Here is a 17546-nt window from a genome sequence, read left to right on the forward strand (position 1 = left end):
CAAGCTATTCTCACCCCGTTCAGTACAACGAGTTCATATGCAGGCGAATCAGTCGACTTGAGAATGGTCCAGGACGGACCGAAACGTCGTCGTCGTCCCTTCACCTTCTAGTGTGTGGTCTGGTCAACGTGTTCATATATATATATATATATACACAGACACACACACACAGACCACAAACAACAAGACCTCGGTGTGAGTACACTCCATGTCTGTGAGCTGTACAACATTAAGTGCACACATCTGCCACCAGGTCACACATACCTGTCTTCAGACATACACATATCCTATCGTGTTCAGCTGGGCACATCTCTACCTCTGAGACGGTAATTGACAAGTTATGATGTCCATTCGTGTCTAATCTCGTGCTAAAGCTGTGGATTGGGAGACTTCGTGGGATAGACACCAGGGGCCAGATTCACGAAGTAGTTACGCAAGCACTTACGACCCTGTACATCTTTTATCAGTCTTTGGCGGCTTTGTTTACATTGATTAAACAGTTAATGAGCTCTGAAGCACCAGGAGGCTGTTTATAACAATAACAACAGTTGACTGGGAGATTTTCATGCTTGTAAACTGTTTAATAAATGTAACCAAAGCCGTCAAAGATTGAGGAAAGATGTACACGTTCGTAAGTACTTGCGTAACTGCTTCGTGAATCTGGACCCTTTTTTCACGACTATGTACCAACGTCGTCCACAAGATACGATGGATTTGAGAGATTCATTAATATGATTGACGATTTTTTCATGGCTTCTGTAAACCAAAGCGACCAGTCATCTGTACAAGCTCCATGTCTCCGACTTAAAGATTGCCGTGGAGGTCAATGTTCCACAGATATGATCCATTTCACACTACCCCGGAGTACTCTACCCTGGGGTACACCAACCTGTGGGTATACCCAAGAGTATACCCCCAGACAAACACTGATGTATAACACTGGACTACCACCAGCTCACCACCGAGGGAGATAGCATATAGCAACCACAACTTACTCATGAACCTTCGAGTCCATGAGTAAGAGAGTCGAGAGTGTTGTTGTGTTGTGTTGAGAGTCCAGTTCTGAGAACATGGACTGACTTGCTTGCTTCCAAAGGGCAGCGCCTGCAGACAGTACTTAAAGCAGACAGCAGCTCCACCATCTGTCTGTCTGTTCTGTTCCGCTCACAGTTGCCTGTGATTTGCCCAAACTGATTTTTGACCGAGTTATCGAGGAAGGTTAATGGTATCAACAGACTTAACAGTCTCTGTTCTGAATCTCATGCTGTTAACAGAGACAACAGAGAGCCTGTTTTCTACTGTTTGGTATTATTGATTTCCTAGTGACTTATTAGTATTAATATTATTATTATTATTATTATTATTATTATTATTATTATTATTATTATTATTAATACAATAAAATGATGAGTAAGTTATTCAAAATTAATGTTATTATTCTATAAGTACAATTACTTGAAGTGGACAGTACAGAGGCAGTCTTGCTTAACCCCAGCTCCTTGTTCTTATATCCCAGCTCCTTGTCCTTATATCCCAGCTCCTTGTTCTTATATCCCAGCTCCTTGTTCTTATATCCCAGCTCCTTGTCCTTATATCCCAGCTCCTTGTTCTTATATCCCAGCTCCTTGTTCTTATATCCTAGCTCCTTGTTCTTATATCCCAGCTCCTTGTTCTTAAATCCCAGCTCCTTGTCCTTATATCCCAGCTCCTTGTTCTTATATCCCAGCTCCTTGTCCTTATATCCCAGCTCCTTGTTCTTATATCCCAGCTCCTTGTTCTTATATCCCAGCTCCTTGTTCTTATATCCCAGCTCCTTGTTCTTAAATCCCAGCTCCTTGTCCTTATATCCCAGCTCCTTGTTCTTATATCCCAGCTCCTTGTCCTTATATCCCAGCTCCTTGTTCTTATATCCCAGCTCCTTGTTCTTATATCCCAGCTCCTTGTTCTTATATCCCAGCTCCTTGTTCTTATATCCCAGCTCCTTGTTCTTATATCCCAGCTCCTTGTTCTTATATCCCAGCTCCTTGTCCTCATATCCCAGTTCCTTGTCCTCATATCCCAGCTCCTTGTTCTTATATCCCAGCTCCTTGTCCTTATATCCCAGCTCCTTGTTCTTATATCCCAGCTCCTTGTCCTTATATCCCAGCTCCTTGTTCTTATATCCCAGCTCCTTGTTCTTATATCCCAGCTCCTTGTTCTTATATCCCAGCTCCTTGTTCTTATATCCCAGCTCCTTGTTCTTATATCCCAGCTCCTTGTTCTTATATCCCAGCTCCTTGTTCTTATATCCCAGCTCCTTGTCCTCATATCCCAGTTCCTTGTCCTCATATCCCAGCTCCTTGTTCTTATATCCCAGCTCCTTGTCCTTATATCCCAGCTCCTTGTTCTTATATCCCAGCTCCTTGTTCTTATATCCCAGCTCCTTGTTCTTATATCCCAGCTCCTTGTTCTTATATCCCAGCTCCTTGTCCTCATATCCCAGTTCCTTGTCCTCATATCCCAGCTCCTTGTTCTTATATCCCAGCTCCTTGTCCTCATATCCCAGTTCCTTGTCCTCATATCCCAGCTCCGTGTCCTCATGCCACTTCCAAGTGCTATATAGTCAGTCTGGGTTAAGAATTTCTCCAGATAATGATAATTTTGTGTTTGTATGTTAAGGTAAAATTGTTTGTTGTCCTCCTGCAGGAGTGATGGAGACGCTGCGGGCGAGTGTGTGGAGACTCTCGGTCCTCCTCACCATCCTGGGTAAGTAGGGAGATCGAGCTCTGTCTCGCTGTCTCCGTCTGATTATCTGTGTCCCCCGGTCTGTTTGTCTGGCTGTCTGTGTATCTGGCTGTCTGTATATCTGCCTGCCTCTCTCTCTCTCTCTCTCTCTCTCTCTCTCTCTCTCTCTCTCTCTCTCTCTCTCAGGACCTTCATACCGCCTGGGAATATAATAATATTTTCCCCCAAGACTCAGCTGTTTTTTCTTAACAGTCTCACAACTTTCTGCAGTCACTCACAAACTTCTTTTTTTCTGGATTGCTTTAAATGCATAAGTAAACTCGACTGATTCTTCCGTGGTCAGCATCTTCAGTTTTCACTCTCTCTATCTCAGAAAGTTCAAGGGTCATGCTCAGAAAGTTCAGGGGTCATGCTCAGAAAGTTCAAGGGTCACTCTCAGAAAGTTCAGGGATCACGCTCAGAAAGTTCAGGGGTCATGCTCAGAAAGTTCAGGGGTCATGCTCAGAAAGTTCAGGGGGTCATGGTCAGAAAGTTCAGGGATCACGCTCAGAAAGTTCAAGGGGTCACGCTCAGAAAGTTCAAGGGGTCACGCTCAGAAAGTTCAGGGGGTCACACTAAGAAAGTTCAGCTGACGTACCTTTCAGTTTTGGATGAAATGTTGGCTGTGTTGGGAACCGGTGGTGCCTCTCTCTTGTGGTTGTGGTGTGGTGGTTGTGGTGGTTGTGGTGTGGTGGTTGTGGTGGTTGTGGTGTGGTGGTTGTGGTGGTTGTGGTGTGGTGGTTGTGGTGGTTGTGGTGTGGTGGTTGTGGTGTGGTGGTTGTGGTGTGGTGGTTGTGGTGTGGTGGTTGTGGTGGTTGTGGTGTGGTGGTTGTGGTGTGGTGGTTGTGGTGTGGTGGTTGTGGTGTGGTGGTTGTGGTGTGGTGGTTGTGGTGTGGTGGTTGTGGTGTGGTGATGATAGCTTGTGGTTGTGTAAGTGATGATTACTGTTTGCTGTGGTGAGAGGGTGTAGGAATATTTCCATTATAGTGGTGGTGGAGAGGATGATGATGGGGTGTTGATATATTTCTGGCGATGATGTAGTGGTGGTGTATTTTCGTTGACATAGTTTAGAAATCCAATATTTATAAAGAAATGCAAAGTGTCAGTAACACAAGCACTTAGTGTAATGTGGAGGAAAAGCTTGGACACGAGGGAGAGGGAATACCAGAAGTGCTTAAATCAGCAGATATAGCTTCCCCCTTGAGGTTATCTTGAGATGATTTCGGGGCTTTAGTGTCCCCGCGGCCCGGTCCTCGACCAGGCCTCCACCCCCAGGAAGCAGCCCGTGACAGCTGACTAACTCCCAGGTACCTATTTACTGCTAGGTAACAGGGGCATTCAGGGTGAAAGAAACTTTGCCCATTTGTTTCTGCCTCGTGCGGGAATCGAACCCGCGCCACAAAATTACGAGTCCTACGCGCTATCCACCAGGCTATGAGGCCCCCCTGCACAAGAGAGCGAGCAAAACACAGGATAAAACTCACAGACCAGTCGAACGAACGTCACACATAATACAAATTTTTGAGAGAGTGATCAGGAGTCAGATCTCCAGTCTTATGGAGGTCAATGACCTCCATAACCCAGGCCAACATCGATTCATGCCTTTTCAAAAGGCATAAAAGCATCATGCCTTTCACAGGTACTCGTGCACTCTGGCATTTGATGTATTATAAGAAAAACAGAATTCAGATGAGGTATATATATATATACGGACTTTACAAAGGCATTTGATAACTGTGACCTTAGAGTGACAGGCCATAAAATGTGGTCAATGTGAATAACAGTTAAAATAGGTCGATGGATATTCAATTTTCTGTCAAAAAGAACGCAAAGAGTAACAGTCAATCAAATCAAATCGAATCCAAGCACAGTGAAAAGCTCTGTAACTTGAGAGCACAGTGCTTGTGCCTCTGTTTTTCCTTATTCTCAAATGAGATATATGAGAATATATCTGGTATAGGCATAACCAGAGCACTGTATGAACATCAGAGGTCCACGGCTGTTGAATATCCTTCTAGCAATTATAAGAAATACTGTAGGAAGAAAGATGGACTTCTTAAAAGAAAAAACTGGACAGTTTTCTGCAGGAAGTGTCGGACCAACCGGGTTGTAATGGATATGTGGGCCTGCGGGCCGCTCTAAGCAACAACTTGGTGGACCAAGCTCTCACAAGTCAAGCCTGGTCCCCCCCCCCTCCCCCCGCCTGGCCTTGGGGGAGTAGAGCAACTCGCAGAACCCCATGAAGGTACAATCCAGGTAGTGGTGTGGTGATAATGGGTAGGGTGATAATGGTGAAGAACTGGTATGTATCTGGTGGTGTGGTATTGGTGGTACGGAGCAGTGTGGTATCATACTTTATGCCAACATATAATTATCAATAAAAACCAAACTATGCCTACGCACTGAACAAATAATTCAGATTATATACCATTATTGTTACATGTCTATAAAGAAACACGAGGAAGGAGGGACGGGCTCACCATAGCCCGTGCTACTTGGAACTTTTTGTTCCAGGTAGCGAATCTTAAACAACAGCAACAACAAAAGGAAGGAGAACGACGCAAAAAAAAATTCTAAACTGCGTCTGAATCCAACTCAAGCATCAGAACCTCCTCTTGCAATATCCACAAGTTGCCCCCCATCAGTACAGAGGAAAGAAAACGGTCCGACCAACAAAAAACGAAGCGTTATTGATGGAGAATAGAAGCTAATCCGATTTCATTTAAGATAAGCGGATATTTATACTATTTTTATATAAAGTCGGGAGTTAGTAGAGGAAGCTCAGAGGATACTTCAGCGCGAACACCTTCCCTGTGTTTCAGGTGCTCGGGGGAGGGGGAGGGGGACAGTGGGTGTGGTTTGAAGGATATCGAGCTTCATTTCCTGGGCCCCAGTCACTCCTAACTGTCGCTCGTGTAATGCAAATGACTCTCTATCCCTTTTGTGCCTCGACATGTCATATGGGTAAAGGGAAGTCCCTACTGTTTCCTCTCCTGGTTCATGACACTTGTTTAGTGGCCTGACACTGAAGTGTGACAGACAGACAGACAGACAGACAGACAGACAGACAGACAGGCTCGTCTGTTTGTCTAACATGGTTAATTTGCGCACCACCTCAACCTTCTGTTTTATCATTTGACGTGTATGGTGACACATTGTCGTGTATGGTGACACATTGTCGTGTATGGTGACACATTGTCGTGTATGGTGACTCATTGACGTGTATGGTGACACATTGACGTGTATGATGACTCATTGACGTGTATGGTGACACACTGACGTGTATAGTGACACACTGACGTGTATAGTGACACACTGACGTGTATAGTGACACACTGACGTGTATAGTGACACACTGACGTGTATAGTGACACACTGACGTGTATAGTGACACACTGACGTGTATAGTGACACACTGACGTGTATAGTGACACACTGACGTGTAGTGACAGAAACCCCATGTTCTCTCAGGACTGACGTGTCGACCTCCAGCTCCTGGACCGGGTAACAATCGACACCCGCGCGAGACGGCACTGACAATGACAACAGCCATTCCCTCCTCTTCCCCCCCCCCACATGTCCTGCTGCAATTAGTGGAACAATGAGATGCTCACCGCAATTCATTAGTGATATTTTAAGCTAAATGTTATAAACAGATCTCCGGGAGATGTAGTTTTGATGCTGCTTGGCGTGGTTTGTGGCGTGGGAGTGGTTGTGTAGTTTGTGGTAGTTGTGGTTGTGTTGTTTGTGGCTTGTGGTGTGATTCATGACTTGCTGTCGCGTAATGTGTGTGTGTGAGAGAGAGAGAGAGAGAGAGAGAGAGAGAGAGAGAGAGAGAGAGAGAGAGAGAGAGAGAGAGAGAGAGAGAGAGAGAGAGAGAGAAAGAGAGAGAGAGAGAGAGAGAGAGAGAGAGAGAGAGAGAGAGAGAGAGAGAGAGAGAGAGAGAGAGAGAGAGAGAGAGAGAGAGAGAGAGAAAGAGAGAGAGAGAGAGAGAGAGAGAGAGAGAGAGAGAGAGAGAGAGAGAGAGAGAGAGAGAGAGAGAGAGAGCGAGAGAGAGAGAGAGAGAGAGAGAGAGAGAGAGAGAGAGAGAGAGAGAGAGAGAGAGAGAGAGAGAGAGAGAGAAAGAGAAGAGAGAGAGAGAGAGAGAGAGAGAGAGAGAGAGAGAGAGAGAGAGAGAGAGAGAGAGAGAGAGAGAGAGAGAGAGAGAGAGAGAGAGAGAGAGAGAGAGAGAGAGAGAGAGAGAGAGAGAGAGAGAGAGAGAGAGAGAGAGAGAGAGCTATATGCTGTTCGCATTGTCGGGGAAACAAGGCGAACATTTCACCCCCATCAAATCACAGCAACACAGTATTACCACGAGAAAGTTCGGCCTGACTCCGGGCTTTGTACCTTTCAGAATATCGTGGTCCATGGGTTAAGACGCCCATCGGATACCAATGACGCAGGTTCAATCCCGCACACCTGCTCCAAAACTGTTCTCGAGATTTCTTAGGTTAATCAGGCGTTGAGGGCAGAGTTCACCAAGCCGTCCATATACACCATGTTAACGTAGGGAGTTCTTCATCCGTCCTAATAGAGAGTTACAGCCTCGCTCCTGTGCCAGGTAAGTCCACTACGGGCTCACCATAGCCCGTGCTACTTGCCTCGCTCCTGTGCCAGGTAAGTCCACTACGGGCTCACCATAGCCCGTGCTACTTGCCCCGTTCCTGTGCCAGGTAAGTCCACTACGGGCTCACCATAGCCCGTGCTACTTGCCCCGCTCCTGTGCCAGGTAAGTCCACTACGGGCTCACCATAGCCCGTGCTACTTGCCTCGCTCCTGTGCCAGGTAAGTCCACTACGGGCTCACCATAGCCCGTGCTACTTGCCCCGCTCCTGTGCCAGGTAAGTCCACTACGGGCTCACTATAGCCCGTGCTACTTGCCCCGTTCCTGTGCCAGGTACGTCCACTACGGGCTCACTATAGCCCGTGCTACTTGCCCCGCTCCTGTGCCAGGTACGTCCACTACGGGCTCACTATAGCCCGTGCTACTTGCCCCGCTCCTGTGCCAGGTAAGTCCACTACGGGCTCACCATAGCCCGTGCTACTTGCCCCGTCCCTGTGCCAGGTAAGTTACGGGCTCACCATACCCCGTGCTACTTGCCCCGCTCCTGTGCCAGGTAAGTTCACTACGGGCTCACCGTAGCCCGTGCTACTTGCCCCGCTCCTGTGCCAGGTAAGTTCACTACGGGCTCACCGTAGCCCGTGCTACTTGCCCCGCTCCTGTGCCAGGTAAGTTCACTACGGGCTCACCGTAGCCCGTGCTACTTGCCCCGCTCCTGTGCCAGGTAAGTCCACTACGGGCTCACCATAGCCCGTGCTACTTGCCCCGCTCCTGTGCCAGGTAAGTCCACTACGGGCTCACCATAGCCCGTGCTACTTGCCCCGCTCCTGTGCCAGGTAAGTCCACTACGGGCTCACCATAGCTCGTGCTACTTGCCCCGCTCCTGTGCCAGGTAAGTCCACTACGGGCTCACCATAGCCCGTGCTACTTGCCCCGCTCCTGTGCCAGGTAAGTTCACTACGGGCTCACCATAGCCCGTGCTAGTTGCCCCGTCCCTGTGCCAGGCAAGTTAGGGGCTCACCATTGCCCGTGCTGCTTGGAACTTGTTCAGAGTAGCTGAATCTATAACAACAAGAACGTCCTAATGGCGCCAGCTAGTAAGCTAAAAGAGGCAGGCAGATGGCGAACCTTTCCTCGTACCAGCTGCTGCGAAGCTGAATCAGCACCAGCTGCGAAGCTGAATCAGCACCAGCTGTGAAGCTGAATCAGCACCAGCTGTGAAGCTGAATCAGCACCAGCTGTGAAGCTGAATCAGCACCAGCTGCGAAGCTGAATCAGCACCAGCTGTGAAGCTGAATCAGCACCAGCTGCGAAGCTGAATCAGCACCAGCTGTGAAGCTAAATCAGCACCAGCTGTGAAGCTAAATCAGCACCAGCTGTGAAGCTGAATCAGCACCAGCTGTGAAGCTAAATCAGCACCAGCTGTGAAGCTGAATCAGCACCAGCTGTGAAGCTGAATCAGCACCAGCTGTGAAGCTAAATCAGCACCAGCTGCGAAGCTGAATCAGCACCAGCTGTGAAACTGAATCAGCACCAGCTGTGAAGCTAAATCAGCACCAGCTGAGAAGCTGAATCAGAACCAGCTGTGAAGCTGAATCAGCACCAGCTGCAAAGCTGAATCAGCACCAGCTGCGAAGCTGAATCAGCACCAGCTGTGAAGCTAAATCAGCACCAGCTGCGAAGCTGAATCAGCACCAGCTGCGAAGCTGAATCAGCACCAGCTGTGAAGCTGAATCAGCACCAGCTGCGAAGCTGAATCAGCACCAGCTGCGAAGCTGAATCAGCACCAGCTGTGAAGCTGAATCAGCACCAGCTGCGAAGCTGAATCAGCACCAGCTGCGAAGCTGAATCAGCACCAGCTGCGAAGCTGAATCAGCACCAGCTGTGAAGCTGAATCAGCACCAGCTGCGAAGCTGAATCAGCACCAGCTGTGAAACTGAATCAGCACCAGCTGTGAAGCTAAATCAGCACCAGCTGTGAAGCTGAATCAGCACCAGCAGCTGCGACGGTCAATACTATCTCAAAAGTTCCCGCATCTTAAGCCTCTCTATTTTTTTCTTCAACAATTGCTGTCAAGAACTTTGCCAATATCGTTTTCCAGAACTGTCAAGGGTCGTCGTCATGGTCACAGCCGTAACGGGACTCTTCCTGTTACTGTGACACGGTGCGATACATGCCACTATGTGTAGGTGGACACATGCCACACCACCCTCTTTCATGGGGACACATACCCCCCTCTTCCCATCATGTGGGGACACATTATCAATACTGAAAATGTATAATGTTGTTTACTGACAACAATATTCATTCTCCTGCAGGTGGTGTGGAGGCTGAGACGCTGCCCACTCTCACTCTCCAGCCTCTCAACTACTTCACTCTGCCCCCGCCGGCCTCTACCCCAGCACCCTCCTCCCCTGCCTCGTTTACCACCGACCTACCCGATGCCCCGTCCGAGACCTCGACGGGGCAGGAGGACTCGCAGGAGGATACGGGAGGAGAGGAGGCGAAGGAAGCAGTTCGTGAGCCGTACTTCGCTACCCCCAATACCTCCGTCAGCGTGTACCTTGGGGCGGAGGTCACGCTAGACTGTACTCTCCACGACACAGCCAACCAGTCTGTGAGTATATACCTTACCGTCCTTACACCCCGGGGCTTATATGACGGGGGTGTAGGGAAATTCGGGGGTGTAGCTCTCGAAATCATCTCAAGATAACCTCAAGATAAGGGCTTCAGAGAAGCCTTGGAAAGGCTTTAAGGGGTGTATGGGTGGGTTTTAGGGGTTCCTTGTGTGTGTGTAATTACCTAAGTGTAATTACCTAAGTGTAGTTACAGGATGAGAGCTACGCTCGTGGTGTCCCGTCTTCCCAGCACTCTTTGTCATATAACGCTTTGAAACTACTGACGGTCTTGGCCTCCACCAAGACCGTGTGTGTGTGTGTGTGTGTGTGTGTGTGTGTGTGTGTGTGTGTGTGTGTGTGTGTGTGTGTGTGTGTGTGTGTGTGTGTGTGTATTAATGTTGATATGTCTGAGGATGGGTTCCATAGTCTCACCTGATCCCCAAAGGAGTCCTTTGGCTCAAGAAGGGATAAGAAACTCCAGTTTCAGTTCTCTCTTGACAGCCAAAAGGTTGCTTCTCTGGAAGGACCTTGGAAGATATTATGCCACTAAGCGCAATATCCAACACCAACATACAGGATTTGTAAGGGAATACGTAAATGCTTGACGATTTCTGACCCAGGTTACGAGCTTCGAAACTCTACGAGCTAGGAAACTCTAAGAGCTTGGAAACTCTACGAGTTCGGAAACTCTACGACCCCTTACTCTACCCATGTTTATTATTGTTACAATCTCGTAGCACTTCGAAGCTCATAAACTAATATATACAAACCAAGTTAATATATATATAAACCCAGCAAATACAAACCATGATTGAAGAAAAATGAAGAGGTCTCGTACGTGGACACATAAATATTTGATGACCCCCCCTTCCCCTAGACATTCTACAGCCTTGCCTCAATGTAGAATTCAAGCCCAACTCCCAGATTGAATTCCTCCTCGTGTATTGTTAACGTGTCAGTAATTTCCACAGAGAGAGGGAGTCGGGGGCGAGTCATATTAAAGGTTTAGTCCAATTAGTGAATTCAGTTCAAAAAAATGAGAATATATTAGCACACACGGTGTAATATATTAATATATATCTACAGACAACCTAGCACTCTCAACAAATATCAATATCATTATGTGATTTGCAAAATTATAGCGAACTCAAAGATAATTTTAACTCATATAAATATTACGTATATTGTCTTATATTGGAGGCAGTGTGTGTGTGTGTGTGTGTGTGTGTGTGTGTGTGTGTGTGTGTGTGTGTGTGTGTGTGTGTGTGTGTGTGTGTGTGTGTGTGTGCGCGCGTGTGTGTGGGGAGGAGGAATGGGGGGATGGGGGGTGGGGGAATGGGTGGGACCTGAGAGACCCCTCAGGTCTCTCACTAAATTCTAATCCTAATTTCTTACTGATGTTAGGGTTCCAGGAAGGGGACAATATTCCTCATGTCCGTCCTTGACCGTGTGAGTGATCTTGCCTGGAGCCCCTCCGAGAGCTAGAAATAGCCTAAGCTACTCTATCCCTTTGAGATGTATATTTTTCTTGTCTCAATGAACGTACTTGAACTTGACTTCCTCCCGGCGGTAACAAGGGCCCCCGTACAGCTGGCCTGGGGACCGTCTCTCAAGCTATCGTAACATACTATGTACACGCGTTACGATGGTGACGTCAACCGGACTAGCGTCACCATCAATCGTCCTGCCATTTCTGGAATGGTGAAGCTGCATCATCACTACACATGTCCCTCCCATGAACACCTGCCCCCACTACCACTAGGGAGCCGGTCGGCCGAGCGGACAGCACGCTGGGCTTGTGATCCTGTGGTCCTGGGTTCGATCCCAGGCGCCGGCGAGAAACAATGGGCAGTTTCTTTCATCCTATGCCCCTGTTACCTAGCAGTAAAATAGGTACCTGGGTGTTAATCAGCTGTCACAGGCTGCTTCCTGGGGGTGGAGGCCTGTTCGAGGACGGGTTGCGCGGAGACACTAAAACCCCAAAATCATCTCAAGATAACCTCAAGATAACCACCTGTACCCCCCCTAGTGGCCTCCACACACAGATAACACGTCGTACACACACCAACACCAGCAACTGCATCACAAGTTTCAAACAGCTTGTGCTAGAGGGAGCTTTCTTCTTGTAGTTTCTTGTAGTTTCTTGTAGTTTCTTTTTAGAAATGATGATAAAAGAGGTAGAGGTGAAGGAAACATATGTAGAGATATAGACTATAGTATCGTGGGATTTATAGCTTTACTGACACGATGTTTGTGTGTTTAGTAGCTAAGCTTAGCTTGCTGTATCCTGCCACGCCAGTCAATTGTAACTTTCATACCCCTCTCCTTCCTTCCTATTATCTCATGCACCTTATCTCTGAACCCAGAGCTTGTGGCATGACCTTCTCTTCTTAGCTGTAGTTCCACAGATAACCGGAACCTATCTGACGACAGCAGACACCTTAATCCTGACTTAGAGAAATGTCTGCGTCCCAAATTGGTTCTGTCACCTTATATCCGAACCTACAGTTGATAATATGTGGTCATGTCAGCACTCAGCCCTGATTGGCTAAAATGATCATGTGGGGCCCATCATCCAAGGGTCTTGTAGTACAGCTGGCTTCGTTCTCGACTCACGATCAGGAATCTCGGGTTCAATTCCCGGGCGAGGGAGAAGTGATTGGGCACGTTTCCTTTCACCTAATGCCTCTGCCCAGAAAACAGTCAATAGGTATCCTATATATATATATATATATATATATATATATATATATATATATATATATATATATATATATATATATATATATATATTATTAAATATGACCGAAAAAGTAAGATTAATAATTCTAACACGAATTTTCTCAATCTTTCGTACATTACGCTTCACTGTTGGAGGTAAATCAAAAATCACTTCTCCAAAATTCATTTTTATTTCTAGTCTGACGCGACACGGGCGCGTTTCGTAAAACTTATTACATTTTCAAAGACTTCACAAATACACAACTGATTAGAACTTAGTAAGTTCTAATCAATTGTGTATTTGTGAAGTCTTTGAAAATGTAATAAGTTTTACGAAACGCGCCCGTGTCGCGTCAGACTAGAAATAAAAATGAATTTTGGAGAAGTGATTTTTGATTTACCTCCAACAGTGAAGCGTAATGTACGAAAGATTGAGAAAATTCGTGTTAGAATTATTAATCTTACTTTTTCGGTCATATTTAATAATATATGTCTACAGGAAAGACTGCTACCAAAATATACTAATATATATATATATATATATATATATATATATATATATATATATATATATATATATATATATATATATATATATATATATATATATATTAGTATATTTTGGTAGCAGTCTTTCCTGTAGACATATATTATTAAATATGACCGAAAAAGTAAGATTAATAATTCTAACACGAATTTTCTCTATCTTTCTTACATTTCTTTTCACTGTTGATGGTAATTCAAAGATCAATTCTCCAAAATTCATTTTTATTTCAAGTCTGACGCGACACTTGAGCGCGTTTCGTAAAACTTATTACATTTTCAAAGACTTTAGTTTACAAACACACAACTGAAACTGAAATTCAGTTTCAGTTGTGTGTTTGTAAACTAAAGCCTTTGAAAATGTAATAAGTTTTACGAAACGCGCTCAAGTGTCGCGTCAGACTAGAAATAAAAATGAATTTTGGAGAATTGATCTTTGAATTACCATCAACAGTGAAAAGAAATGTAAGAAAGATAGAGAAAATTCGTGTTAGAATTATTAATCTTACTTTTTCGGTCATATTTAATATATATATATATATATATATATATATATATATATATATATATATATATATATATATATATATATATATATATATATGTCGTACCTAGTAGCCAGAACGCACTTCTCTGCCTACTATGCAAGGCCCGATTTGCCTAATAAGCCAAGTTTTCATGAAATAATATATTTTCTCTAATTTTTTTCTTATGAAATGATAAATCTACCCATTTCATTATGTATGGGGTCAATTTTTTTTTATTGGAGTTTAAATTAACGTAGATATATGACCGAACCTAACCAACCCTACCTAACCTAACCTAACCTATCTTTATAGGTTAGGTTAGGTAGCCGAAAAAGTTAGGTTAGGTTAGGTTAGGTAGGTTAGGTAGTCGAAAAACAATTAATTCATGAAAACTTGGCTTATTAGGCAAATCGGGCATTGCATAGTAGGCTGACAAGTGAGTTCTGGCAACTAGGTACGACATATATATATATATATATATATATATATATATATATATATATATATATATATGTCGTACCTAATAGCCAGAACGCACTTCTCAGCCTACTATGAAAGGCCCGATTTGCCTAATAAGCCAAGTTTTCATGAATTAATTGTTTTTCGACTACCTAACCTACCTAACCTAACCTAACCTAACTTTTTCGGCTACCACACCGAACCTAACCTATAAAGATAGGTTAGGTTAGGTTAGGTAGGGTTGGTTAGGTTCGGTCATATATCTACGTTAATTTTAACTCCAAAAAAACAAAATTGACTTCATACATAATGAAATGGGTAGCTTTATCAAATCATAAGAAAAAAATTAGAGAAAATATATTAATTCAGAAAAACTTGGCTTATTAGGCAAATCGGGCCTTGCATAGTAGGCTGAGAAGTGCGTTCTGGCTACTAGGTACGACATATATATATATATATATATATATATATATATATATATATATATATATATATATATATATATATATATATATATATATATATATATAGGTGTATACATACACATATACACCTAAGACCTTCTGAGACACATTTTGTAGACAATCAGAGGAGATTAACTAACATGGTATAAACACATGACAGCCATTACGTTGTGTATCTTCATGACAAGGTGACAGTCTGTGACACTCGTAATTAACTGGAAATGACTGTAAGGCTTTACCTTTGTAAAGAAAAAATGGTAATCCCTGGCAGCTACTGTGGGCTTGGAAATGTACTTTCTGATATCTCCTGGCATCTGTTGTATATGGTACATCTGTTGTTCTTGTGACCTCTGTTACATGTGTTGTGTGTATATATCATTGGCATCTGCTATGACCTGTGTCATCTGCCAAATGTAACCTTTGTTGACCCTTGACATCTGTTGCCTCCCCCTCTCAAACCTTTGCTGCCTGACACAGATTTTGTGATTTTGTGTAAAGGTGACCTCTCTATCGCGCCCCCCTGTCTCTCTCTCTCTCTCTCTCTCTCTCTCTCTCTCTCTCTCTCTCTCTCTCTCTCTCTCTCTCTCTCTCTCTCTCTCTCTCTCTCTCTCCCTCTCACTCCCCTCACCCCCCTTCCCACAGGGATGCCAGTACTAGAGAGGCAGTGTTACACCCCATCCCACACCCACTCCCACAGCCAATCCCACACCCAATCCCTCAGCCAATCCGTAGGGGTGACCACCACAATAAACCATTCGTGTTTCCGCTTGAGGTTTTACGGGTGAAGGTTGGCGGCTCTGGTAATATTGGGTTACTCCGTGTTCTTCTTTGTGGGGGATTGTGTTGGCATCCGTCCCGACCCCACTCTCACCCCCTCTCATGCTCCAGCTATCACACTACAGCATGGTGAGAGAGAGAGAGGGAGGGAGAGAGAGAGAGGGAGAGAGAGGGAGAGAGAGAGAGAGAGAGAGAGAGAGAGAGAGAGAGAGAGAGAGAGAGAGAGAGAGAGAGAGAGAGAGAGAGAGAGAGAGAGAGAGAGAGAGAGAGAGAAGAAATACGTAAAGCTAGAAACAACAGAACAAGGAGGCACACATAAAAATCAGAAAAAATCGGATAAATTACAGAAATATCATAAAAAAAACATTTGTTGTGAATAAGTTGTCAATAAGACGGATGGATTAAATGTCTTTCCCCCATGCAAGTGAGGAGACACTCATCCCTCTTCTTCACGGCCCATTGGTCCTTTCCCACGACCATTAGCTCCACCCCCCCCCACCCACACGTCCCCATTAGACATAATGCCTTAGCACCAGCTCTCTCTCTCTCTCCCCCTCTCCACCTCCCATAACCCAAGACCTCTGGTCACCACTATGTCCTCTGTCAGTCACTCGTTATTCCCTTCTCATACGCCAAAAAATTAACTCAGATACGTATGGTAGGGAGTGGGGCCGCTGCAAGCAACAGCCTGTTGAACCAAGTTATCATAAATCGAACCTGGCCCCCAGGTAGCGGTTCAAGAGTTAGAGAAGATCCAAGCCACTACGACTCTATAGCACTGGGAAGGGGTTAGGATAAGGATTTGGGATGGGTCGGGGGGAGCGGAAGGAATGGTGGCCAACCACTTGGACAGTCGGGGGATTGAACGCCGACCTGCATGAAGCGAAACCGTCGTTCTACCGTCCACCCGAAGTGGTTGGGCAGCACAGGCTCCAGGGTTAGGAAAACTCCAGAGATCCTTTCTAGGTATGGATTGGAGGCATATGGTAGGGGTGGGAGGTATGGTAGAGGATGGGTAGTATGGTAGAGAAGGGTAGGAGGAAAGGGATGGGAGAGGATGGGGTGAAGGGACGGTATGGGATGGGGAATGATGAGGTAAAAGTGTTTTGTTATGTGATTATGATGAATTAGTGAGTACTTTATGGGATTGTGTACTCACCTAGTTGTGCTTGCGGGAATTGAGCTCTGGCTCTTTGGTCCCGCCTCTCAACAGTCAATCAACAGGTGTACAGGTTCCTGAACAGTGTGTGTGTGTGTGTGTGTGTGTGTGTGTGTGTGTGTGTGTGTGTGTGTGTGTGTGTGTGTGTACTCACCTAGTTGTACTCACCTAGTTGTGTTTGCGGGGGTTGAGCTCTGGCTCTTTGGTCCCGCCTCTCAACCGTCAATCAACAGGTTTACAGATTCCTGAGCCTATTGGGCTCTACAGTGTGTGTGTGTGTGTGTGTGTGTGTGTGTGTGTGTGTGTGTGTGTGTGTGTGTGTGTGTGTGTGTGTGTGTGTGTGTGTGTGTGTGGAGCTCTCTGGGACACGGGCCATGCATTAGTGCGGATTATAGCAAGGATTACATTACGTGTCATAAATCAGAGAGATGATAGGATGGAATGCAGCAGAATCATACATCACAGGGATTACCAATTGGATTACACCACATATTATACACCAGGATGATTATTGAACACGGATTATATCACGTACATTACACATCAGGATTACTAGACCTCGAATTGCCGAATATTACAAATCATACATGAGAATGATTAGGGAACGTAGGGTAGGGGGCCCAGAGGAACTACAAGAAGTTATACGAAAAGCACATTCACTCCAAAAATCTACCACCTACCTGGTTGATACCTGGTTGATACCTGGTTGATGGGGTTCTGGGAGTTCTTCTACTCCCCAAGCCCGGCCCGAGGCCAGACTCGACTTGTGAGAGGGGTTAATATCTACCTGGTAGATATTTGTAAATGTAAATATCTACCTGGTAGATATTTGTAAATGTAGATGTAGATGATAAAAACCTTGTAAATTCTTATCCTGACCTACTCATGCCCGTGGCACCTCTTGTGGTGGCTTAA

The 17546-nt window shown here is 45.4% G+C and overlaps 1 protein-coding gene across 2 annotated transcripts in view; it reads left to right on the plus strand.

Moving 5' to 3' along the window:
* The window catches only part of LOC123751291 (zwei Ig domain protein zig-8), a 113994-nt gene that overhangs the window by 52336 nt on the left and 44112 nt on the right, over window positions 1–17546 (plus strand). For both annotated transcript variants that reach the window (XM_069319903.1, XM_069319904.1), the window contains exons 2-3: window positions 2686–2745; window positions 9682–9980. In XM_069319903.1, coding sequence (XP_069176004.1) covers window positions 2691–2745; window positions 9682–9980 — 354 coding nt within the window. In that variant the 5' untranslated portion in view covers window positions 2686–2690. The remainder of the gene's footprint in view (window positions 1–2685; window positions 2746–9681; window positions 9981–17546) is intronic.

This window comes from Procambarus clarkii, chromosome 94 (genome assembly GCF_040958095.1).
Source record: "Procambarus clarkii isolate CNS0578487 chromosome 94, FALCON_Pclarkii_2.0, whole genome shotgun sequence".
NCBI lineage: Eukaryota > Metazoa > Arthropoda > Malacostraca > Decapoda > Cambaridae > Procambarus > Procambarus clarkii.